The 26,660-nt window shown below is 37.3% G+C and overlaps 1 protein-coding gene across 3 annotated transcripts in view; it reads right to left on the bottom strand.

The window, feature by feature from the left end:
• Positions 1-25,269, bottom strand: part of met.L (MET proto-oncogene, receptor tyrosine kinase L homeolog) — an 84,870-nt gene extending 59,601 nt beyond the window's left edge. The window contains exons 1-2 of one of the 3 annotated variants that reach the window (XM_041584854.1): positions 25,099-25,269; positions 156-1,349 (exon numbers count right to left, since the gene is read on the bottom strand). In XM_041584854.1, the coding sequence (XP_041440788.1) occupies positions 156-1,337 (1,182 nt within the window). In that variant the 5' untranslated portion in view covers positions 1,338-1,349; positions 25,099-25,269. 3 annotated transcript variants of the gene reach the window in all.
• Between the last annotated feature and the right edge of the window lie 1,391 nt (positions 25,270-26,660).

Here is a 26,660-nt window from a genome sequence, read left to right as displayed (position 1 = left end):
ATCCAATGGACTGTATATGGACATAACCAGTGTAGGCCATATTAAACATTTAAATATATTTATCAATTAAATCCCACTTGTGCAATGACAAAGGTATGCTAACCTGAGTCTAGGGATACATATAGTGAGTTGTTTGGTCAGGTTTTGAGACTTACCTTGTTGTTAATGCATAATCTGTTGTCTTTTCCATAGAAGTGCTCAAGGCACTTTGTGTTTTGCTTGTCTGCCGCACTGTTGAAGAACTCATTGATGGTTTTTACAGAGACAGCACAGACAGCTGACCTGTTGTTTGCCTCAGGAGAGTCTGGTTTGCTTTGGGCGAAGACACCATAAAGGATATCATCATCTGGTTTGACACCCATCTCCTCTGCCAAATCTTCACCTGCTCTGCCTAAGTATGCTGCTTGTACAATATTGAAAACTGCACTGGCGGTAGACCTTTTTCTTCGTTTTTCAGTAAAAATACATTCCAGGGGCATCTCAATGTAGGAGCGCAACTCAGAGTCTGAAGAACAGATCCTTACAATTCGAGTATGATAGGCTTGAGAGTCAAGGGACTCTCGCTGCACAGTTAAAAAGTAAACAAAATTGTTGCTTTCAAATGTATAAATATATCGAATCGGATATATATCTCTGAGATGGGGAAGTACATCTATGTACGACTGATCCGTGAGATACTCAAAGCCATCCTGGGTCTCTTTCAGTCTACGAACTGACACGGAATGAATGGTCGATGGTTGGCCTGTTAGAGTGCTACCTACGAAAAACTTTACAAACCTGTCTCCCACTGTTACCAGGATCTTGCTTCCTGCTGTGCTAACAATGCAGTCAGGACAACTGTCTTTATCTTCTACCATTTGTGATGAATATAAGCAATGAACATCACTGGCAATATCCCAGGGTTTATCAGAGTGCAAAGTATGACGCTGACATTCACCTTTACGTATATTTCCACAGCTAATTAACTGGTCATCATAGAAATCCTCCACAAACAGAGCCATGTTAACACTGTCTTTCCAGGTGCCATTTGGTGACAGAAGATTATCTGTGCAGTTTTTACATGGCAAACAATCAGAGTGCTTCAACAATGGGCCTGTTTTATACTCAGAAATCTTTGTAAGGTTTTCATTCAAAACATAAATCTTATTGACTGCTCCCACATATACGTAGCCCTTAAACATGATAATATTTTGTATTGGTGTATCGGTAGTGAAATTCTGGAGGTTGAGCTTTAAATTCAAATCCATTTCTGCCATTTTGGCTGCTTCCTCGCATTGTCCCATACATTGCGGCAGCAAGCTTAAGAACAGAAGAGCCACAGGAACAGCTACAAGCATCTTGGCATGTACCTGAAAAAGACAAGAAGCAAGAAGGCTTAGAACAGTTAAACTCAGCCCTGATTCTCAGGTCTAGACAGCAGAGTCATGAGGCTGACTGTAATAATACAACTATAACTAACAAAAGATATAGTTCACTTTAACATTTTTAGCCTCCATACACAAAAAAATAAATAAATAAATTGAGTAAGAAACAATGGGGTTTCAAGGTAAGAAAGAAGAAATGCAGTTTTCTTTGTGCCTTGACCAACTTTGCAAACGAGCACATTTCCTTTCTAATGGATAACAATGGAGTGGTTTGATGTGGTACACAATGACGAGTAGCATGACATTTAAACCTTGTGATGGATCGGGTAAATGACTTGTGGCTACCCAGGCCTAATCGCCACAAATATATACTGAGTCACATTTTATATTATCCTGCTAATTGTGCTCTTCTGTTATTGAGCTAAAAATAAGAAAGTCAACAATTATAAATGTGACAGAAATGAGCCAGATGCTGTTTACAAGAAAACTATAACTGATGAAAAGATTTTTGCAAACCCTTGTGATTCACATAATATTGCTTATATCCACACTGGCTTACAGGCATGTTACAGCACGAAATAATGGTGAGAAATAATAATTCATAATTGCTATTTGTTATAAATCTTATAAAGCAAGATATTTCTTAAAGAAGTGGTTTATATATAATGACAAATGCCTGTGTATGTTATCGCTTATTAGCCTGTCATCTTATTTCCATGAATGCTTTCAGGGGTCACTGCAAATCTCTGTGGTGGGATTGGGGCGATTGGTGATCTAATGATCTAAACAGAGAATCAGACTGATGTCATTGCTGTTGCTACACAGCCAGCAGAAAGTCCTGCATGTGCTATTTTTCTTTGTATATTTTTATATAATAAGATAAGAGAAAGCAGTCAGGAATACTGAACCATGAACGGTGAGAGTTGACTTCAATCTAGAGAGACAGCAGGGAAATACCAGAGTCTGCACCAAGAGCTATCATATAAGCATTTATTCTATCTAGGTTAAATGGTGGCATTGGAGGGTGCACTTGGTTTTTGTAGGGAGCACTTGGATCGTTGGGGTACAGGGATATTAGAGCAGTGAATTTCAACACAGATATTGTTACAAGATTAGGTAAAAACACAGGTAAAGAAAAGGTCAACATGCGGCCTTGGTTAGACATTTTATTGGGTTTGAACAGGATGGAAATTGGCAGCTCAAGCTTTTAACCTCCATTTGCAAGTGTGAAGTGAGAGAAATCACTCATTAATTGCATGCGACCTGAATTTTGGCAAAGAGACTTTACAATTGGATCAGTACAATTTAGCCATTCAAGTACCTTGTGACATTGCATACCTCCCAACAATAAAATAAATTCTATGACGTGCCCCTTTTTGTGGACACACCTCCTAATTACCATGTTCATTTTACAAAATTTGTCAGGTTATGAAAGTTTGAACACATTTTGGTGGTTTTTATGTGTTATTACAGATTTGCTAATGAAGGTGCCCTTTAAGCTGCAAGTCACAGTTTTCCCAAGAGACCTGCTTATCTTAAATTGTTGCTTTGCTTATCTTAAATTGTGCACCTGCTACGTATTCTGCCAGTTAAGATATTGTGTATCTTTTTCTGGCTGTTCAGTGCAGTTTCAGTTCAGTTTCAGTAACAATCCGGGACTGCAGGTTGAGCTGTCAAAATCCGGACTGTCCTGTGGAAAACTGGACAGTTGGGAGGTATGAAATTGCACATAATACAATTATAGCTGGATCACATATAACTCAACCCAAGTATGGCCAGCCAGGAAATGCAGCTCACAAGTAATGCTTCACTATTGTTGGTTCTTACAAAAGTATAGATGTGGGAACCCATTATCCAGACATATGTTACACAGAAGGCTTTGAATTACAGGATGGCCATTTTTTGTATACTTCATATAATCAAATAATTAAAATTCAAAAAAAAATATTTCATATTGCTCTGTAATAATAAAACAGTACATTGTTCTTGATCCCAACTAATATTAATATGTCTAAATTCCTCTTCAACAATTCTTAGAATCCAAAGATGATTCATGATATGTAATAAGACTAGTACAGAAACAACAGAAAATGAAAGGATTATATGTATAATGTACCTGTCAGTGGCTTTAGATAGAGTATACACAGGTGAATAAAGAGCCTCAAACTTGCTGTTTGTACATGTACATATGTTGTCGAATATTAAAGAAGAGAATCTAACCTAAATTACAAAATTTCTTAAAGTAATCCTAATTACTTCCCGCCAGGCAGTAATTTAAGAAGAGATCCTCCTCACTATCAAGGTAAATATTTGGCTTAAAGTTCAAACAAACATGCTTCTCCACAAAGGCAACTATTACTAAAACATGTAGTAGTTTAATAAACCTGTTTAGCGCAATTGCTTTATTACCAATTAATTTCCAAGTTCTTAAGCCTAAGATTTTTTCATGACTGCAACCAATTAACACAGCCTGTGAGTCACTGACAGATTTCACCTGCTCTAACTGGCTGATTCCAGCATGAGTCAAAGCACCACTTATAAACAGCATGGCTGAGTTGTTAGTAGTAGAAAAATATTAGGTTGAAGAAGCAAATTTAATCATGTACATCTCAAATGCATCGGAAAATAAATGTTTTAATGAAAATTAGTTTTAAGCATGCACTACAGTTTGAGTGCAGGTTTATTTTATATCAGTGGCAGTTCACCTTTAATTTCTACCCCATTTTCAGCCTCAAAACCTGCACATGAGGCTGAATGCTTATGTTGAAGTGGATAGAGATATTACATTTGCTATGTCCTTGAAGCCCCTTGAGGCTTCAATGATCTGTCTGAAGTTGCTACACCTGTAACTTTGCCCCTGAAAAAGTCAGGATAAACGTAAGAAAAGGGTTTTCCCTTTTTGCTGTGGCTATCATCATTACCTGCCTATTGGAGATTATTTTAATTAATAACATGTATTTGTATAGCAACAACATATTCTGCACAATAGAAGTGTTGTATACATGTATTATACAAATGACATATAGTTAGTAATTAAAAAGCAGGTAGAGGTCCCTGTTAATCAAAGCTTACAATCTAAAACTTAAAACCAAACTACAGAGAAACAGAACTTTAAAGGGGAACTCCACTCAACAACTGTTTTTTTTAAGATGAAAGAAGAAAATTGAATTCTAAGCAACTTTTCAATATATATTCAGTGGTTTTAAAGTTATGCTTAAGTAATGGCTATTGTAAGCAGTATGAATGACCTGGCTGCTGTTGAAATTAATGAAAAGCTGCACACACAGTAACTATAAACTTACTGATGAACAAGGGGAATGTTGCAGCTAAAGATATGCATACTACAAGCCCTTTTTTTCATCTGTAACCTAGGGCATTTTAACATGTTTTCCTTCGAAGAGTTGCATTTGCATAACAGCTCATCCTTTGATAAACAGCCCTCAGGGGTTATTTGATTAACTTCTGCATAGAGAGTGAAGGAGAACCAAAGGAAGAAGCATTATCTTTGCAAGCAAAATTGCGAATGCATAGCTTACAGGTGCATCTTCCCCTATAACATTGCTTAATTTGTATAAATCTAGCTTATTTTTATATTTTAGTGTGGTGACTTGCACTGCAATGCATGTTGTTTATTGTACAGAGGGCTACACTGTTGGCTTATTTATTCAAATTTTATTCTAATTCTTTGAATTGGGTACCTTTGTGAGTCCTGGTTCTTAAAAGTTACTATGAATTAATATTAAAATAAAAATATTACTATAAAATGCACCAATGCAATTACACAATGACACTGATAGTGGACAGAGTAAAAATATTGTATTATCCTAAGCAGACTGTTTAGTTGGTCTGAAAACAAGGAGAATAATGAGCTGGCTGCCAGGAACTTACCGCCTATTTTAAACAGTCTAAGCTATTTGGTGCCTTATTACATTAGTATTAAAAAACAGAGTTTTGTCATATTAATTAATTTAGTTTTATACATATACCTAAAAATATATTTTTATTAAAACAAGCCCATTATCTAGAAAGCTATGAATTACTGAAAGGCCATCTCCCATAGACTCCATTTTATCCAAATAATCCAGATTTTAAATAAATATTACCCTTTTCTCTGTAATAAGAGAACAGTACCTTGTACTTGATCCAAACTTAGATATAATTAATCGTTATTGAAGGAGAACCAGCCTATTGGTTTTATTTAATGTTTACATGATTTTCTAGTTCTAGTATGAAGATCCAAATTACTAAATGATCATTATCCAGAACACCCAGATAGATCAGATCCCAATCATTCTGGATAACAGGTCCAATACCTGTATTGTTTGTTAGGTTTGTAAAGCTGGCACTGGTGATTTTATTAATAGCAGTTTTTCAAAATTTTACTGTACATGGAGTCCAACCCCAGACAAAAAGTCTATATTAAACAGTTTAGTAAACATATGCATTTAAAAAACATACATATTTATTTGTTAAAATAACTATTTTTGCAGCAACAATTTCCCAGGACCCTACTAAATGTGGTACTGGATCCATTTCATTGTGAAACTGATCTATTTCTAACAGGTGTCTCCCAGTCTCAGTAAATCAGGATACTTTTTCCGTCTATACCTTTCATGCTAACCAACAATTTGGGTAGAGGAGGATTAAGACAAAGCACAGAGAGGGTAAAGGGCACAAGGACATGAAAAGGACACACCATTTCTCCCTATGACTGAAGAATCTTGAGCAGAGGCAGCTGGATTTCAGCACATCAGGAACATAGAAGAAGAAACTACAGGCACTGTATTTCCAAGCCCAACTTCAACTCATTTGCAGAAAAAATAGACAGAGATACATTCTATTTTTCTGGTATCTGAAATAAAGGTAGAAGCTACCAGTAGCCATTATGGTGGTATTTTTCACCAGTATCCTTAGTACTTGTCCTAATACTGAGAAGGAGGTACAGGCATCAGGTTTATTATCTAGAAATTCATTATGCAGAAAGCTCCAAAATATGGACTTTTACCACAGATGTAATGTTCTCTTTATCTCTGTAATTATGAAACAGACATCTTGACATTAACCAAGGTACATCAATTCATGTTAATGGCAAATTAATCCTACTGCTTTAAGTAGCCTTCAGCCATGGTTTTCCACATTATGTGAAGAAACCATGCCCTCATACTGAAAAGGAGCTGTACAAAATGTCTTACCATCAGTCTTGGTACTTGTCCTGTGGTTAAGATGGGATCTGCTTCTAACTAGTAACCTCTGTGGTTCTTCTGTTTCACACTGACTAGCTGTGTGTAAATGGGGAGTATTCTGCATTTTTAGTAAGGCAGGTAAACACTAAGGATCCTGCAAGCTGATAATACAATGCAGTCTGATCATTTGCATCCAGAATAGCCTGCAGTGAATTTGTGAAAAACACGCATAGAAAGATTAAGATGCTTTTTATATCATATTCTAATAGAACCTTATCACCAGTACCATGTAATGTGGGGCGCCACAAGATTCTATACTTGATCTGTTGTTATTCTCCTTATATAGCCTGTCTTTGGAAGATCTCAGTTGGCTTTAAATATCTGCATGCTGATGATATGCAAGGGGTTTGTCTTTATATGTAAATTGTTTGGTCTTGTATTTGCATCTCTTTAACCTGTAAAGTGCTGCGGAGAATGATGGAGCTATACAAATATTAATCATAATAAAAGAAAGAAAGAATAACTTCTCATGAATTTCAAAGTCCTCCATTCCTATGCACCTAACTGCATCTATTCTTGTCTCAATACTCTCCTGGCTGCCTCCTCCGTTCCTCTCAGAGCCACCGCCTGGTCTCACCACCATCCACACCACCCATTTCTACTGCTGTTGTATTGTTCCTGTTTGTTATATTAATGTATTGTTCTACTGTACTGCACTGTGTGCACAAGTTGTGCCATAAAAAATATACACATATCTATATTCTGGATCAAAAATCAATTAGATCTATTAATATATGTGAAACCAGGGATAATTTACTGAATGATCATCATTTATTTATATAGCGCTGTCAAGATACGCAGTGATGAACACTATAGGGCTAATATATGAATGGGAGTTGGCAGTAGCTCTGGGGTTTACCTGTATCAATAGGTGCGTTGTGCTCCAAACACAACTACGATATACACAAGTTAAAAGAGCAGCTTTTGAAGCAAGAACCTTTAATGAATGGCATGTTTTTGCAAAGGGGTTAATTATAATTATAATTAGTGCTATTATATGAAGGATACCCCCTTTGTAAAATATATAAAGTATTATTTACCAGGGAATTTTAATGATGAAACAAAGGCATGAGTCTGCAAGATGAGTGCTGCTCTTACAAAGGTCAAGTGATGCAAGGCGACATCAATAAAGGAATTTATATTTTATAGGTTATTTACAGATAATGTTTTATATATTCCTCATTCTGTCGGTAGGCAAAATTTGTGGGTATTGTGTATAAAATGTGCTTGTATCAATATTAAATCAAACCCATCATTCATACGTCTGACATGTTTTGTTTCACTGGAGAAATAAAATCATACAGTTCTATTTGCTCTTATTCAAATGCTGGGCTGCTTTAATACAGTGACAGACAATTAACATCTTTAATAATATGAGAAGAGGGATAGTGATTAATCATCCAAAGACACTCATTCACATTTATACACTCTGCATTGTATTAAATGCTGCTGTCTGACTTTGCAATTGCTTTGCGACAAAAGTGGAATCAAGAACAAAAGAAGCAAACATTGTACACTGTTATTCATATACAAATCAGCAGGAACCACAAATCAAAATATTTTAGATGTTTTACATTTTAACAGCCACTGTATTATTAAAATGCTGTGCCATTGTCTTTTGCGGCAAACAAATGTTAAAATCTTTCTTGGTTGATTTATCACTAATTATTGCTTATATAGTCAACTGAGGAGAACATCTTTATCTGCAATGTGAAAAGGTTCCACTCCACTATTTGGTAAAGGGCCCCTATAATAACAAAGGATTTATACCATCACCTGCTGCATGCAAATTATGGCTCCAAATAACTGACTAGTAACACCTTAGCTGAAAGAAAAACAAAACACAAGATAACTCTAGAGGATGTTTTAGTTGTATTTAGACACAACGTGCAAATAATAAAAAATTCATATTAGGGCTTATGCTTTAAATGCATTTTGCATACTTTATTTTTTAAAAATAAACAATAAGTGGCATTACTGCTGTCATCAAAACAAGTGGATGAGACAGCTTGAGGCCAGCAGCTAGAACAAAGACTCCCCATGCAGGCGCCAAGTGATTGGCTGATTATGACTTGATAGTGAGTAAAAGCTTATTAGACTCATCAGACAATGTGACTTGTATGGTGAAATGCTGCAGGGTCCAATTTTCTTTCTGAACCTTCTTCTAGTGGTGTAGCTTTAGAGACAAGCTCGAAAATGTTATGTATTACACAAACAATATGGGGCAAATTCACCTGTGAAGGTGTTGCCACACTTCACGCCACTTCGCATATATGACCTTATTAGAGATAGTGAAAATGCTTGAAGTGGCCACTTATTATTAAGAATGTTCAAGGAAGCAAAATAAAGGCAAAAGAGAATCTCTAATGCCCTAGACATGAGTCCACCCTAAAACAAATGTGGCATGCCCCTCAAATGGTAAAAAAAAGTTTAAAATATTTTTTTTTAATAGTTTAACTTTTAAAGACAATCCTGCTTTAAAATATGAAAAAACGCCGTTTTACATTTTTTTTATGGCTTTACGGCATACAGGATATTATGTCACTGAGACAAGATTGAGCAGGATATAGCTTCAGCTTATCATGAAAGAGGTAACGTTCAGTGAAATTTGCGGAGTAATGATTGTTCGCGATAATGCACCTGCCAAAAGGACGTGAAACTGCGATATCGACGGTCTCTTTCGCTAGTGAATTGTCCTCCATGCATGTTAGGAAATTGCCAATGTCCCTGTGGATGGATTTATGGAGAATTTTCGCTAGCGACGTCCATATCACCCTTTAAGAAAATCTGCGCCTATGTATCTATAGATACATATACTATTTGCAAATGGCAAGGAATTCACAAACAGCATCATCTTTGTAGTGCAGGTAAACAGGTAATACAAAACAACCAAGATTGGCACTTAGATGCTTTTTCCTCTTGGATTACTACTTTATTATTAATGTAATCCTCCCCCAACTGCATACAGTTTCTTACTTGATTTCCTCAAAATGTTTCCTTTATGTCTACAGGACATTTCGCATCCTATAAAAAAAGTTCTAGAATTCCCTACTTCACACCCATGAGACGTATGTACAACTTTCCCAGTTTTAAAAGTTCACTGAAAATCCCACCTTTCAGGAAGATCTGCCCTGTAACTACATATGATATATACTTCTTCTCCTCCTTTTTCCCTGAATAACCATACACAACTGTACTCAAGTTTATATTTCTGTTGCCATTCCACTCTTCACAAATCCCACCAACTACAGGTATGGGACCTGTTTCCAGAATTTTCAGAGCCTGGGATTTTCCAGATAAGGGATCTTTCAATAATTTGGATCTTCGTAAAAGTTCAAGGTACTCCTTTATTATTACAAAGAAAAAGGAAATATGCTATAAAATGTTTAATTATTTTATTAAAATGGAGTCTATGGGAGATGGATAATATATCACATACCTGTACTAACCGTTCACTGCTATTTATATTGCATAAAGCTACTATACCACCTTTAGGCACCCTTCCCTTGTGTTCTGAACAGGTTTCTTTACTGTCTACAGCTGGAAATGGAAGTGTTTATATTCCATATCACCTAGACTGTGAGCTCTTATGACTTGGCTTGCCTGCTATTCATCTTTTTTATGACCTTTAAAGATCTGAATCTTTAAAACAGGACTCAGTCATGACTATGTGTCATGGTTTAGCAAAGGCAACATGCAGCGCTACAATACACCCCTAGGATTATAAGCAATGGAAACAGGGCTTGAAGCAGAATAAAATAAATACAATGTCAAACACTCTTTATAGTAGAATAATATTCAACATGACATTTCAAGCTGGTAGCCACAATGTCTCAGACAAGAAAGCACAAAAACACATCTGCAAGAGAAAATCCCCTGCTGTTTTCATCTATGCGGTCACAAGGAGCTCAACTGCATAAAATGAATTTTAATAAATGTCGTCTATTATGTGATGTGAGCCGACTCCAAAATGTACAGTACAGGTCATAGACCTAAGGCAAAATTGATGAGAAGGACATATCTGCAGAATTACTGAGCTTCAAAGCAAGATGAAGTTGACATTAATATGGCACCAAGAGCAAGACAAAGAAAAAACTGCTGAAGGAGAAACATTTATGCTGATATTATGAGCTGATGAAATAATATATTATACATACTTTAAGGAGCCGTATTGTTCTGCCTCTGTTTTATTCTGGCTTTAGCTGCTGGAAGGGCTAAGGTACAGAATTCAGAATGCAACATAGACCTTTGTTGTAAGGAAGACAGGCAATGCCACATAAAATAAGCCAGATGTATTCATGAGCTAAGTAGTGGCAGTGACTCATCCAACCCTGACTGCACACATTCTACATAAGAAATATGATTTCACTTGGGGCATACCGAAAATAATATATGTTTTAGAATTATACTAGCAGCTTTCTACACCTGGTGTTAGTGCACACTATAGTATAAACTGCACTCCAATGAAAGAAGTGCCATTAAAACTACCACAGGTATTTTCTGATGTGCCATGTCATTAGGCCTCTTGTTATGAGCTGCAGAGGAGAAATATTTATTTCCTCATTCACAAACACAAGTTCACTTTGCACATAGACACCCTATGACAGGTGTTAAGGACAGGGCTACCTTGCTCCTGCTGGTGCTGCACTCTGGTGAAAGGTACAGACTGCAGATATGGCAGAGACGCAAGTGTTTCTTGATGTTTATTCTAGTGAGTCACCTTCTTTCTTGTTTCAGGATCTTTGCTCCGCACCTGGGCTGTGTGCTTATATTTTTTAGCAGTGAAGGCACTAGAAAGGAGGTAAGCAATTATAAGCAATGGGGAATGCCTAACAAATTGGTATTGCCTCACTGATTGCTTCAATGTTGCAATATACTTATTATCAACTTCAACTGTATCACGGCAGGTGGAGTAGCTTCTTGCAGTTATTTTTGCTAATCTTGGGAAAACTGGGATCACGCTTTTTAATAAATATGCTTTAAGTGTACAACATGCAAATGAAGAAGGCTCCCTTGTATTCATGTACACTGTAAGTTGCACCTAATTCACCAAGGCATTTTTAACTGGGGTTTGATAGAAAGTGCAAGTAATGTAAAATGCATTTGTGCACTTGCTTTTATAAATTACCTCTTTTGTGCATTGCTGCTGCTGCATAAATAGTATACCTAAGATAGAGATGGAAAAGAAGAACCATGCAGTTGTTCTGCATTGCAGTATTTTGTAGTCTGGTGCATGTATTCTATTAATGCTGAACTAGCAGACCAAGAAGTTCTGCTGTTTCAATTAAATGCCAGCAGCTCTCTGGTGAATGGCAAAATAGGTTGCCCACCTGACCCCAACCTTAACCTGTCAGCAAAGATAACAAGCATTCCAGAGTCAAGAGAAGGGACAGAGGAGATAAGATAATTTTTAAATAAATCTAGGGAGTCAACAGAGTTCATGCTGGAAGCATTTTACAGAGGAGAAGGTAGGCTAGAACTAGTATGTTTAATCAGAAGGGTAATACAAAAAAATCTGAAATAGAGGTAGCTATACAGAATAACCATCAGTAAAGTAAAAACAAAGTAGCTAGTAGTTTAAATAGTTGCACGCTACAGGCTGCAATGCTCTCACAATAATCATTAACACTGGCATTTAAGGGGCAGGTGATTTTTACAAACAGTATACCTGAAATGTACTGTTTTTCTAACATTTAGAAATACCCTCCCTATCATATAAACTTTGTAACAAAAGTTGCCCACTTTTGTTCAGATAGGAATTATTAGTAACAGTTGCTCTGTAACAGATTTTAGTAAAGCACTAAGGGGGTTATTTATCAAAGTACGAATTTATCTCATTATAAATTATAAAGCAAAATTTGCTTTGCGGGAAAAAATCTGATTTTCAAATTTTTTTCATAATTTTCACCAGAAAACTCTGCAAACTTCGGGTTATTGCCCAAAACCCAGCGCACATCAAAAAATCATAGGGACTTCTCCCATTGACTTATATGCAACCTCGACAGGTCTGAGATGCCGGATTTTCATATTCGGACTTTTCCATCCTCGGGGTTAAATAAATTCCGAAAAATAAAAATGTTTGTGATTTTTGCATTTGGAGTTTAGTAAATAAACCCCTAAGAGTATGCCCAGTAAGGGCTTAAGCTTCTGCTGAGAAACTCATTAACAAATGTACAGGTATGGGATTCGTTATACGGAAACCCGTTATCCAGAAATCTCCAAATTAGGGAAAGGCCGTCTCCCATAGACTCCATTTTATCCAAATAATGCAATTTTTTTTTTAAAAAAAATAATTTTTCTCTGTAATAATAAAACAGTACCTTGTACTTGATCCATACTAATATATAAATAATCCTTATTGGAAGCAAAACCAGCCTATTGGGTGTTTATTTCATGTTTACATGATTTTCTAGTAGATTTAATGTATGGAGATCCAAATTACAAAAAGATCTGTAATCTTTTTGTAATTTGGTCCCATACCTGTATAACATTTTAACAGTCTAGCTAGTCAATGTTCTGGCTTACTGAGCGATACTGGTGAAAATAAATCAGATTCATTTTGAAACAAACAAAAAAAGAAAATAGAAAGAAAAAAAATCATGAGACTGCTCTCTGTGCTATAACATGAAAAACATGTAATGGATAACCTATCAGCAAGGGCATCTGAAGGTGTTTATGAAAGGGATCCCTTGAAACCAGAAGGAATGCAGAGGATACACATGAACCTCTATTCAACAAATCTTTTATATTCAGCCAAAAGGAGTGTGGGGGATTCAGTATTAGCAGTAATCACATCTTCACTTTTTTATGTTGTTAATGTTTGACAACAATTTATAAAAACGTAAGAGCTGAGTGTTTATAGTAAATTACAGTATTAAATTGCTGTATTACAGACCTCTTCCATCACAGAGGCATTGGGCATTTTCTGGAGCTCCTCAGTATGGCTACAATGTCAAATACAATGTTATTCGTTCTCCTTTACAATCACTGTATGAGGTTTCTCTGTAATAAGGACTTTAGATGTTATAGGAGATTATCATTGTTATTATTAGCTATTGTGGCATTTAGGTCCTTGGGACAGAAGGATTAGAAGGCTTTATAGTAAGAATCAATTAGTGTTTTCAATGCAATGGGAAAGAATATACATCATATGCCTGTCAGAATCCTTTTACTGATCTGAACCTCTCATTTTCAGTGCCCAAACTACCATAGCGCAAACCATGCTGAGTGCTGATGGTGACCAGCTGGCTGGAAAATTGCACATTACCACTTTGTGCCTGCAGAGAATGTCGTAGCCGTGTACAGTAAAGAGCTTTATCATCATTGTCCTGCTTGAAAGAAAGATGCTGAGCCAAGCCAAGTTCCACACTGAAGATGTGCCTCCCTGCTGTGCACTTGTTGGACAATTCTGTTCTCATTCAGGAAAGGACAATGTTATTGCGTCCCAGGAATGCAGAAACCAGCAGGATTTGTAAGGTATTGCGTCCAAAGAATGTAGCTCGTAAATCTGGGCTGGCCTCCACACATCTTTGGAAAGAGCATGGACGTGATTAATATACTGTAACTAGGGAATTGTCATGTGTTTAATAAATCAAATCACTTGTGGACAGATTGCCACCTCCAGATATAATCTACCTTCAAAGATGTTATCATTAATTGAAAAAACAATGGCAATTACTTGACTTTACTATATAGAAATTAAACATTGGGATCTCTTATTCTGAAACTTGTTATACTGAAAGCTCCAAATACAATTTTGCTAGTTCCCATAGTATCCTTCATTTTTGTCTGATCTGCTTATTTTTTGTAAAATAAAAAGGGAATTCTTTGTATTGTTAACTAAGCTAACATTTTTTTAATATTATTATTCTTTGTTTAGATAGCACCAACCTATGCTGCTACGCTATACAGAGATGATACCTAATTCATATAAATCCCTGATAATTAAAGGGAGTGCTGTTAAACTTTTACATTTATTAGGATGATTCTTTCATCGCATGCTCGAGGGCCAGATTATATGAAAATGATGATGCGACAATAACAAATGCAGACTGGGAGCCTTATTAAATTCATTAAAAAAAGATCACTTTTATCAAGAGCTAACCTGCCTGTATGTTTTTGGAGTGTGGGGGGAACCCGCCAAAACACAGACAAGACATAAATATTCTAAACAACCTTTGATACTTTTTTTTTTGTTATTTTGAAGCCTATTTCCAAACTGCAACTGAAAATGCTATCTGGATGTTGAAGGTCAATGACCTGGGAGCAGAGGAAGAATTGTGCCACCATGTTCTGCCAGGTTTTCTTTTTTTAAGAATAGGTACAAGGTTACTGTCTCTGCTCACTGAACCTTTGGTATGTTTTACTTTCCTATATCTACTTTGATGTTTGCTAGATACTGCTATCTTCAATCAGTTTGTGACAAATTGTATTTTCTTTTGTAGCACTGGTTGGCATTAGACCCTTCCTCGTTGCTCGACCTCTGTTGCCTGCTTAGTGGAACATGTATTGAGTGTTATGTTAAGGCACCAGTGATGACATGCTCCTTATACAGTATCAATGCTGACTCTGATCTTCCCAGATGTATTTGGCAAAATAGTTTGGTTTCTCCTTTAAATCTTCCATATATTTTTACCCATTGGAGCAATAGAAATGCTAAATGCAAAAATAGAGACCTGCAATGCAGAGTTGGAACAGTTTACACATGAAATGTGTTATGTTTTGGGTAGCCGAGGATGAGTAGAGTATAACAGTGCTTTATTAGCAGAGTCATGCAGGCATTACACAACAGTAAGCTTAAACTCTTAACACTCTCAAGCTGTACAGAAAGTCTTGTGTATGCACAGTACAAGTCCTGTGCACAGTGACACCCGCAGGCCATTTATATAAACACCACAAAATGCAATACCATGCTGCAATGGAACACTATAACTATAACGAAACTGCATTGCAAAAGGCAACTGTAAGCTCCTTTGGGTACAGACTTATGCCTCACCTCCAGTTGGACACAGAACACACCGGCACAACATGGGTAATTCTAGCAGGTATAACCTTGCTCGTTTATTGCGGATGCAACGTTTCGGGGCATGACCCCTTACTCAAGCATGCCCCGAAACGTTGCATCCGCAATAAACGAGCAAGGTTATACCTGCTAGAATTACCCATGTTGTGCCGGTGTGTTCTGTGTCTACGCTGTTTTTGAGGTTTCCCAATCCCTCTAACATCGAGCACCTGGGAGTCGTTTGAGTTTGGACGGCCAGGGTGTGCGAGTGTAAGTTTTTCTTTTTTGCAATCACCTCCAGTTGGATCTATAGGAGGCAGTAGAAAGACCAAAAACTACAACTGCCAATATTTTGAAGCTTAGAAGAACCCTCACAGTCAGTTTGCAGTACATATTTTCAGTGTTGAAGCTCACAGAGACCAGGTAATGTGTCACTAAGTAAATGAAAATAGGCATGAACCATTTTACTGTGGAAGTAATCTCCTCTTAGCATTCCAGTGAAACATACTTAGATTAGTTAAACATTAACATCAAGTGAGTCAGTTGGGGATTGGCTCCTGGAACTGTTGCAATATCCCGAAAACTTTGAGCCATCTGAATTCTAATCATTGAAATGTTACACACGCACTAAAAATGTATAGTGTATACTTTATGAAGGCAAAGTTCTCCAAAGAAGCATAGAAAACTATTCAAGATATGTCAAGGTTGCCACCTTATCCCTTTAAACCTGGACACCAGGCATAATGGCTCATTAGCAAGTACAGTAAGGTAGATGCATGTTGCATGGCTGTGCAAATGGGGAGCTAAATTCCCACCTCTCCATGCTCTAAACACTCATCTCATGAAACAACATAAGAATACAGTTAATTGTGTTTCAGCATCTCACTGAAACTGCTCAGAATGAATATAGAAATTCTGAACTATAAAATTAGACTGTGATTATCTACAAGTTCAAGCCCACTAGCCTTCTGTTGAATGGTAGCTTCATCTGTTTTTTGTGGTGATGTCCTACTGCTTCTTCTGTACTTTTATGCTTCAAAGAGATAATACCCAGTGGCCAGACTGTCATAATAAATGGCAGTGGGATTGCTTAGTTTTACAAAGTAAAAGCCTCTGGCCATATGGGTCGTCAGAGATGTTGCTGGCTTCATTGGAAACAAACTGATAATAAGGTAGCTCTGGTCCTGGGAATGTATGCTCATCTTAATCCATCTCTTACTTATTTTGCTAATAACGCTGAGTTGCAGGAAAGGTCAGATAACTTGCCTCTGGATTTATGAAGTATACGTGAAACTCACTAAGTCATTTTACATTACAAACCCAGTTTAGACAGGTGAGCAAATATATTTTGACAAAAGGATACACTGCACTTCTGAGCTTGCTGCCAGTTCAGACCAGACTCATGTTAATGATGCTTTCAGGACTGAAATACCTCCGTTACTAAGGGCACTGAAGCAGGAGGGTCAAGGCACAACAAGCCTTTGACAAAGAACATAAAAAAGGATGTTTATAATAAAGATGTTTAAATTTTTGCAGAATTGTACCTCACAATATTCACCTAATTCAGCACTTCTCTCTATCAGAAGTTCTTAACCTAAAGGTCCTCACTCATGAACAGGTCGTCTTGGACATTCTAATCTTTTATTTTTTTGCAGGCTGTGATCTGTAAGATGATTTTTTGTAGGTGCAAAGAAATTGTTTGCACACACATCATTTAATATAGTCTTGGACCCAACCACTGCTCTGTGCTTGTGTCAAAACTTGTGCATGCATGCCCCCAGCGCATAGTTTAGAGGGTCACCATGATGTGGTATTTCCTGCCGATACGTATATTTACTTTGTACACAAAGGCAGTACAGTAGTAAATCTAAACTAGACATTGGGCACCATAAACTCAATCAAACAGGCAATTTCAAATGCAGAAATATGAGTCTGAAGCTATAGCCATAGTTCCCTTCATCTGTTTTAAGATTCCACTCCCAGAATCCTTAGTCAAGTATTAGCTCTGCACAAGAACAACAATTCAAGCAGATAAATCCCATGGTCTGAATAATTATCCCAGTAAGAGATATATGTCATAGGAGGGGTTTCTCAGGCAATATTAATAAATACAGGTCTATGCTATACCAGTGTTATCCCTGCCTACCATGGATAGGGCTGCCACCCTTTCTGGAAAAAAATACCGGCCTTCCTATATATTTATCTTTTTTCCCTATTAATAACATTGGGATCAACCATCATTTTTACCGGCCAGGCCGGTAAAATACCAGCCAGGTGGCAACCCTAACCATGGATTATTAATTAAAGTGGACCTGTCACCCAGACACAAAAATCTGTATAATAAAAGTCCTTTTCAAATTAAACATGAAATCCAATTTCTATTTTTTATTTAAGCATTCATAGCTGTTGTAAGCTCATTTAAAAATCTCCACTGTCAATCAAATATTGTCTGCCCCGCCTCTATGCCCGTGGCATAGAGGCGGGGCAGACAATTACTTTCACTTTCAATTCAGCACTTCCTAGATGTCACTGCTCTCCACACATTCCCCCAGTTCTCTTCACCATATAACTGTGTGGTCAGGGCATGGGAATGGACATCAGGGCCCCCATTCTGGTGCACAAACAAGATTCTGAGATGATGCAAGGCTTGCCTTAATAACAGTGTCCACAAAATGGCTGCTGCCTGCTTGCTATAATTATGAAATCCCAGACTGAAGGAAACAAGATTCAAATAATTTATATAGTGTAGTTAAAGTTCATTTTCCTTGACTAATCTAATAAAATAGGATTTTGAATATTTTTTTTGGGTGACGGGTCCCCTTTAAATGGGCACTGTAAGAGGAAGAAGGTCAGTTATGATTGAGTACCCATGAAACAGCAGTCACAGACTGCCAGTATTTGGAGTTCCTATAAGTAAAACTCTACCAGTACATGGCACAACAGAGGCACTACATATTAGTATGGGATCTATTATCTTGAATGCTTGGGATATGGGGAATTCTGGATTAGTGATATTTCCATAATTTGGTTCACCATACCTTAATTTTATGAAGAAAAAAACTTATGCTATCTTAGTTACCATTGAGTACAAAGGTACTATTTTATGATTACTGAAAAGTAAACCATGTTAAGAATGTAAGAACTGCTTGCTTACAATTGAAGGAATGCCTATACTTTAAAATGTTCTGGGTAATGGGTTTCCAAATAATAGATCCCATACCTGTACTTTTAACCAGAGATTAGTGTAAATATGTTACACTGGGCTTCTTAATAAATGGCAACTACTATATCCTACAACCACACATTCTAACAAAAAACCAAACATTAGGCTTCATATCAAGTCTAATCAGTTTTAATGGAAGTGTTCGCTTTTGGGGGGGGGGTCACCATTTCTGTTGATATTGTTTTCACTTGCTAAATATTGTCACATCTCGATGATCAGTAGCTTAGAAAAGAAGAGAATTCAAAGTGCAAAACTGTTAAAATTGCTTCATTATCAAAGGGCATGTTTCAGCAAAAAAAATATAAAGGTGTAAATTGTGCTATTAAGTTATTCAAAAATATTCACATCAATATGTTTTTATCCTTCTGATTTTTTTAATAGACATTTCATAATAATAGGATAAAAGGAAAGAATACTTGTTTCTGCTGACAAAAAATATTATGCAGTTAAATCTGCATATGATACCTGCAAATGCCACAAGCTTTATATTCACATACACAAAGAAAAGGGTAACTAGATACTGAAAACAAAAAAATAAAACAACGGGATATGTCTCCAGGTTGTAAAGGATTTGCAACTAAAGATTTCCAATGGTAACCAACAGCTAAGAGCAGCAATTTTGCAGCCGTTAGCGTTGTGGCTGATATGTAGACAGAGTTTGAACTTCCAAATTAAAAATAATTAAGTGCTTCACAGTTTAGTTATTGGTGTTTGGAACTGGATTGTGCTGTTGTTTTTGCTGTTATAGCTCGCCTGCTTTGGAAATGAAGACTGGTGAAGCATGGACACTTTCAGCTTGGCTAGGTTATATATTAATTAACTAAATAACCAAGAGTAAACCTAAAGGGCGTTGCTTTTCAATGTCAAGTGAAAACAAACAAACCTGAGTGGCCCATTACTCATAACATTAAACCCTTTAGTGTGTAAGATAGAACATCTGTACTGTTTCAGTAAATGGGAGAACATCAGTGCATTCTGGTCAGAGAGCATCTCTTTTTTTACAAAAAGATAAAATTGGTTCTGATGTCATTAGAAAGAACACCAGTATACAGTAGTTGTGGTGAAGAAGAACATTGTTACAGGTGGGGTGAGAGAGCATATTAATCACAAGAGACAACATTATAACATTAGTGATAACACCAGTTATGGGTGTCAAAATACCCTTGCTCAGAAAACCCTAAACAGATGTATTACTGCATGGTAAATCGACTGATTTCCGAGCAGAGGTCCATAACGTCGAAAATGTTCAGCCGTAGGCAGAGCATTTTCGCTACATGGGAAATGGTCTAAAAGGGGTGTTTTGACTGTTGCTATTTTCTGTCTGAAAACAGCACCTTGCATTTGATGGTAACTAAGTGCATTAAGCCATAATCCATTGATATTGGATTAATTTCATTTTTAAATGATTTTTAAAAATGATGGTATGATTAATACAATTAGGGAAAGATCCCTAATCTAAAAGAGAGCCAGATCAAATCATTCCAGATAATAGATCCCATACCTGTACTATTTACTGATGTCAACTGTCATGTCCTGAGTGACTTTTAAAACCTTTATGTTTTGAAACAAGTTTCACTTAGTGACACAACATCTGCAGAAAGAGAACACGAGTGCACTTTAGGTCATATGCATTGGTATAGAATATGCAGAATTGTTCATTTTCATAACACAGCCCCCACTGCTGAAAGGTTTTACGGCCTCTCTCATGCATGCAATTTACTATGCTGTTCTCTAGATTACATTACATCTACAGTTTTATTCAATTAATGTGCGGTCTACTAAATTGCATTAATTTTATTGCTTTACTCAATTAAAGCTTTGAGGATTGAAGGAGATTGAAACATAAACTGGCTTATAGAGGAATATTATTTATTTGTTGTTTACTGGCTGTACTGTTACAGTATTGAATACAAGCGTGCAAATGTTTATCTGGAAACCTGTTATCTAAAAGGCTCTGAATTACAGGAAGGCCATCTTCCATAGAGTCCATTTTAAGATAATAATTCTAATTTTTAAAATGATCTAATAAAAAAGTGCTCCAAAATATTTAAAAACGCACTAATGGAATAAATGTTGCATGTGTTTTTTCACTTCTTTCCCATGATGGCGTTTTCCATCAACTCGACAACTGATAAATCTAAGGGGCCTATTTATTATGCTGTGTAAATTGAAATTCACCAAAAAAAAAAAAAAAAAGCATAAAAAGCTGTATAAAATAAATGCCGAATTTATGAAGGTGTGTTTTATTTTATACCATGCAAACGCCAGATTTTCTGCTGTTATTTTACACCGCATTAGCCCTTTGTAAGTAAGTTCTGGCGGAAGTCACTCTAAGAAAAAAACACGTTAAAAAAATAGGGATCTTCTAACTGTAAGGTTTGAAAAGTCAACGATTGTTTGGTGCCATTAGTTACCACACTGCCTTCACTCCAAGGGGCAGAGAACCAACTGATTAGTCACTCTAAAATATACTTACACTAATTCCAGGATATCTAAAGGTTGGGATTTTTTTCCGCAGATATATTGACATTTATTTAACCTTCCTAGCCTTGCTCAATCTTGCCACCACATCATCTTTGCACAATGACTGCAGCAATGGCTGCCATGTCCTGTTGAATTCCTTGCTAAGCACAAACAGGGGTTTAAATAGTCTTTGCAGATTGTAGGAGAGAAGGTACATTTTTAATTTGCTAGCATATTTGTTATAATTCATATGAACATTTGCTGACCTAGGTGTTCAAGTTTCTATTATAATCACAAATTATCATTTTCATTGCCAGAATGGGCCTCCTAGGTCCTTCCAGAGAATCTGACATCCAGTGTCCAATTTCATAGCAATTAAATATAGATATTGATATTTTATGCAGATGTTTTATAAGTCTATGGCAGGCCAGTCTGGCCCTGGCTTTTTCATCTTACATAGGATCCCCTTTTCTTTACTATCAGCAGCTGGTTTGACAGAAGAGCTATAGCTTTGAAAGTTGCTCTGCAGAGTGTACATAAATACACTTTCTTTGTTGACCAGCCCCCCTCTATGTGGCCTAATGGTACTAACTCTGAATGTGAGAAATCAGGCATCACATCATATTCTTAACCCAATGACATTTTTAAGGGTGGTATTATTTGTGTACAGTACAGGTATGGGAGTTGCTATCCAAAAATCCATTATTCAAATTCAATTAGCAAAGCAAATAAAGCCAGTGATCCATGGTTTCTCAAATAAAGGGTGGGCTCCCAGGGTAGAGTTGCTGACAAAAGCAGGAGAGAAACATATTGCTTAATGAGACAATAAGACTTTGTAACCCATAAACTCCAAACTACATTGTACTGGCAATCTCTATAACACAAATTGCAAGTGGCACTAAGAAGATTCTGCCAACACTACAGGTGCAATTTAACATATCTTGGGTGGCATTGTCATTAAATACCTGTGGGGAATGCCCAATTAAGTGTATTTAATTCTGCAGAGTGAACAATAATCTCATACATGGAAAAGCATTGCATTTCTGCAAAATTACACATGCATGTAAAGGAAAAAAATAATTAAAAGGCAACATGCTGCTAAGTAGAGTGCTGTGCAGGTCCATTTTTTTCAAAGCCGCAACCAACCAAGACCCACAACCTGCTTTTTCACATGCTCCTCAACTCGAGATGCAACTGCCTTATCCGCAACCCAACCCAGGACCCAGTGACCACCATTAACCAAGAAGTGTTGTTGCTGCAAACCGGGAGTGACATCATCAAAAGTGGGAGGCTGGAAAAAACCCACAGACCCACCAACCCGAATTTTAAAGTTCTTCATGCAACCTGTAGGTGTGGGTAATGTGTGGGTACCAGATCGACTGCAGGACCATCTACCACACTGCACCACAGCTAACATGAGGGGAATCCACTGAAATTTCTCCATGGAATATTACAGTGAATAAGTCAGTAGCTCATCTGAGACAGGTACTGCCACCATTACTCTCAAATGATAGCATTACAGATGCACCAACTAGGGTTTGCATCCCCTTTAACCTGTGAGCCCATTCTTCCTATTAGCTCTCCACACTGACAGCTATGGTTTGGCAGCCCTGATTTGCATTTACTGTTTTCAAATGCCCTTTCTTGCAAGGTGTGAGTCAGGTGCATGCCTGCCCAACACACCCATAATTAGCAACCTACGTGAGATGGCATCACTAATTTGCATGGCATGCCTAGGGCACAGCACTCAGACACAGCAGCAGGCTCGCTGACTAGAAAGGGACCACTCTAAAAAGAAATAATTTACAAGTATCAAAAAAAAACCCATGCAGATATTTATAATTCACAGTGATTAAAAAAAATCTGTTAAGTTGTTATTTAAGCAAGTGTAAAGCAAGTAAATTTCAGCTACCAGTCATGCTCCTCATGACAGATTTAACAAGGCACGTTTTTTTTATTATAATTTCCATTTAAATGAGACGGAGCGTCCCACAAGCTTAGCAAGCCACAATGTTAATAAGTGTAAAAATGGCAGGCTTTTTTAACACCTTGTGCCAGTCTCTAGGCTAACATGTAAATGGGAAATCTGTGCTAGACTTCCTCCTACACTACAGTGCTAATTGTACTGAATAGGTATACCATTTAAAATGTATAAAATATATATATATATATATATATATATATAGATAGATAGATAGATAGAGAGAGAGAGAGAGAGAGAGAGAGAGAGAGAGAGAGAGAGAGATAAAGAAATAAATATATATATATATATATATATATATATATATATATATATATATATATATATATATATATATATTATAATTGTGTACATTGTATGCTTTCTACTCTATACAGTACACTGTAGACATTTCAGATTCCCTCTATACAGATCCTTGATTAGATAAATAATGAATAAGCAAATTAAATGTTTACAGTTGGCAAGCCCTAATTGCCTAACTAAAATATATTTGCATACTGTCCCTGAATTTGCAAGATAGCCAAAGGTGTCAGGGCATCACCCAACAGATTACCCTCTCCCAAACCCCATGCACAGTCTGCTTTCCTGTTTTACGCAAATTCATTCCTGCATCATAGGGAAAGGTTCTTAGCACCAATATATATTTTAATAACATTTAACAATAACACTATATAATGTAATAACATTTAACAATAACATTTACATGTACAGGCAGTTATCCAGCAGCAGTTCTAAAAGCAGGACTGACTGATTTGTCTTACAAATGAAATATTAACAAGTATAATACTACTGCTATTAATTATAAAGCACCAACTCTGGATGTATTCATGTTTATTATCAGGAGAGCTAAACTGAATAGCAACCCACTCGGCAGGGAAGCCCCTGTGACTTTCCTTTCTCTGTACCCTTGGCACCAACACTGGAGTCACTACTCAATGCAAGGAAATCGCTGTAATTAGATGAATAATGCAATTTTGTCATATTCCTATGGAGACTGTTAACCCTGTGTGTGCCAAGAGTGCAGGGCAGGGAACTGGGGGAAGAGGAGGGGCTGTCTGGCACCTGACAGTTTTATGATAATCCGATATGTGCCCTTAATCTGGATTCCCCCTTCCTAAACCACTCAGTACAGTCCAAGCGAGTTCTAATTTTCACACAACTTTCCGCTAGGCAGCATTGCATACTTTCATCAGTATATTCTGACTGAGAAGTGCCCATTATTGGTTCCTTTATTGCAAAAGAATATCAATTCTCATTCTCTATTCACCAGCTTTCCCAGTGCCCAGCACCTGCTCACTGCCACCTTTGTGCCCTGTGGCTCCTGCTCACTGCCACCTTTGTGCCCTGTGGCTCCTGCTCACTGCCACCTTTGTGCCCTGTGGCTCCTGCTCACTGCCACCTTTGTGCCCTCTGGCTCCTGCTCACTGCCACCTTTGTGCCCTGTGGCTCCTGCTCACTGCCACCTTTGTGCCCTGTGGCTCCTGGCAGCCAATAAGAAGTAGTAACACCACAATAAGCATCACATTTATAGATTCCCCCAACATTCCCTAAAGCAGCTGGGCACAACTACCCATAAGGAGATACTCAGTACCACTCCTCCAGTGCGCTAGTCTCTGCCAGAGCTGCCCAAGCAGTGCACATGAAGCTGTAGTGCAACCAATTCTTTAAGCGAACTCCAACAGCCGTCAGTCGAGTGGGAGAATTTACCCAACAAGTGCTGGGGGTTAAAGGTTGGCCAGCCCTGTCCTATAGCAATAAGGCACCGGAATATGCACATTATTATTAGCCATAACTGTATATATATATATATATATAAGACTCACCTTGCACCTAAATGTGGATCGCTGGCAGGGAAGAGAGAAGGGCTCAAAGTGAAAGTCTCGGCATGCTCGTTCAATCCAGGGCACACACACCTAAGAGCCGATAAGCAGCACCGGGCAATCCCACAGTGAGAAAACTAAGCGATATCTGTGGCTCCTGCCCACATGGGATTCTGATCATTGACTCACACAGGGAGAAAGAAGGGGAGGAGCGACAACACAGAGCGGCCAATAGAAAAGCAATTTAGCCTCGTGTCTCCTCCCCTTCTCCGGGACTGAGAGAAAGAGGGAGCTAACAGGCAGGGTTGCTAGGGACACAGTGTAAGCAGCAGAAGCAGAAGCAGAAGCAGCGGAGTCTAGACAAGTTTCAAGCAACTGATACTTCATTTCCAGTTAGTGTTGGCAGAAAAAAGAGGGGCAGGGATAATCTGCAGATGGAAAACAGCTGCTTTATCTTGTACTAAACATTCCTCGGAATTATCATCCTTCCAGATAGGCTTGAAGCAGCTCTCTGTGACTCCAATGAACTCGTGTGAGGGTGCAGTCATTGCAGTTAGTGCAGTCAGCGCAGAAAAAGGCTACAGCCACAGTTTGGAACCTAGTGTTATTGTACTTTACTTTAGTCTCTAAGAGTAAGGACATTTTATAGTATCATCAAGTGAATATAGTGAATAAAATACCCCCGTTTGTAAAATATAAGGATATTATAAGCTATTGAGAAGTTTCATAACCATATAAAAGCACGAGGCTGAAGGCCGAGTGTTTTTATACAGGCCATGGAACTCCGAGGTAACTTCTAATATCCTCATATTTTGCAACTGGGGGTACTTTATTTATTATAATACACACATTTCAGTGAGTCATGTGACAGAAATGACATCAGAACTCACCGTTTATAACTGATGACATCAGAACTCACCGTTTATAAGGATATAATTTACAAGATATTCATGGAATTTTGTGTATTCTAATAAGTTATACAGTGTATTCCTTCAAGGGGTTGTTCAGCTTTGAGATAACTTTTAGTATGATGTAGAGAGTGATATTCTGAGACAGTTTGCAATTGGTTTTCATATTTTATTATTTGTTGTTTTTGAGCTTTTTATTCAGCAGCTCTTTGACTTGCATCTTAAGCAATTTGGTAACTAGGGTCCAAATTACCCTAGCAACAATGCATTGATTTGAATAAGAGACTGGAATATGAATAGGAGAGGGCCTGCCCTGAATAGAAGGATCAGTAATAAAAAGTAACAATAAATCTGTAGCCTTAGAGAGCATTTGTTTTTAGAAGGAAATCACCAACGCCCATTTCAAAGCTCCAAAGTGTGAGAAAAAAAGGCAAATAACTATAAAAAAATAATCTAAACCAATTGAAAAGTTGCTTAGAATTGGCCATTCTATAACATAATAAAACTTACCTTAAAGGTGAACCACCCTTTCATAGAGCCCTTGTGCAACAGTACTTTTACACATTCTGAATATTAGGGTCACTTTTATCCTCTTTATAATGGAAACATTGGCTTTTCATCTAAAAGTTGATGTTTTGCATTTTTTTGCACAGATGT

The sequence above is a fragment of the Xenopus laevis genome, chromosome 3L, assembly GCF_017654675.1.
Source record: "Xenopus laevis strain J_2021 chromosome 3L, Xenopus_laevis_v10.1, whole genome shotgun sequence".
Lineage (NCBI taxonomy): Eukaryota > Metazoa > Chordata > Amphibia > Anura > Pipidae > Xenopus > Xenopus laevis.
This window is presented reverse-complemented; position numbering and strand designations above follow the sequence as displayed.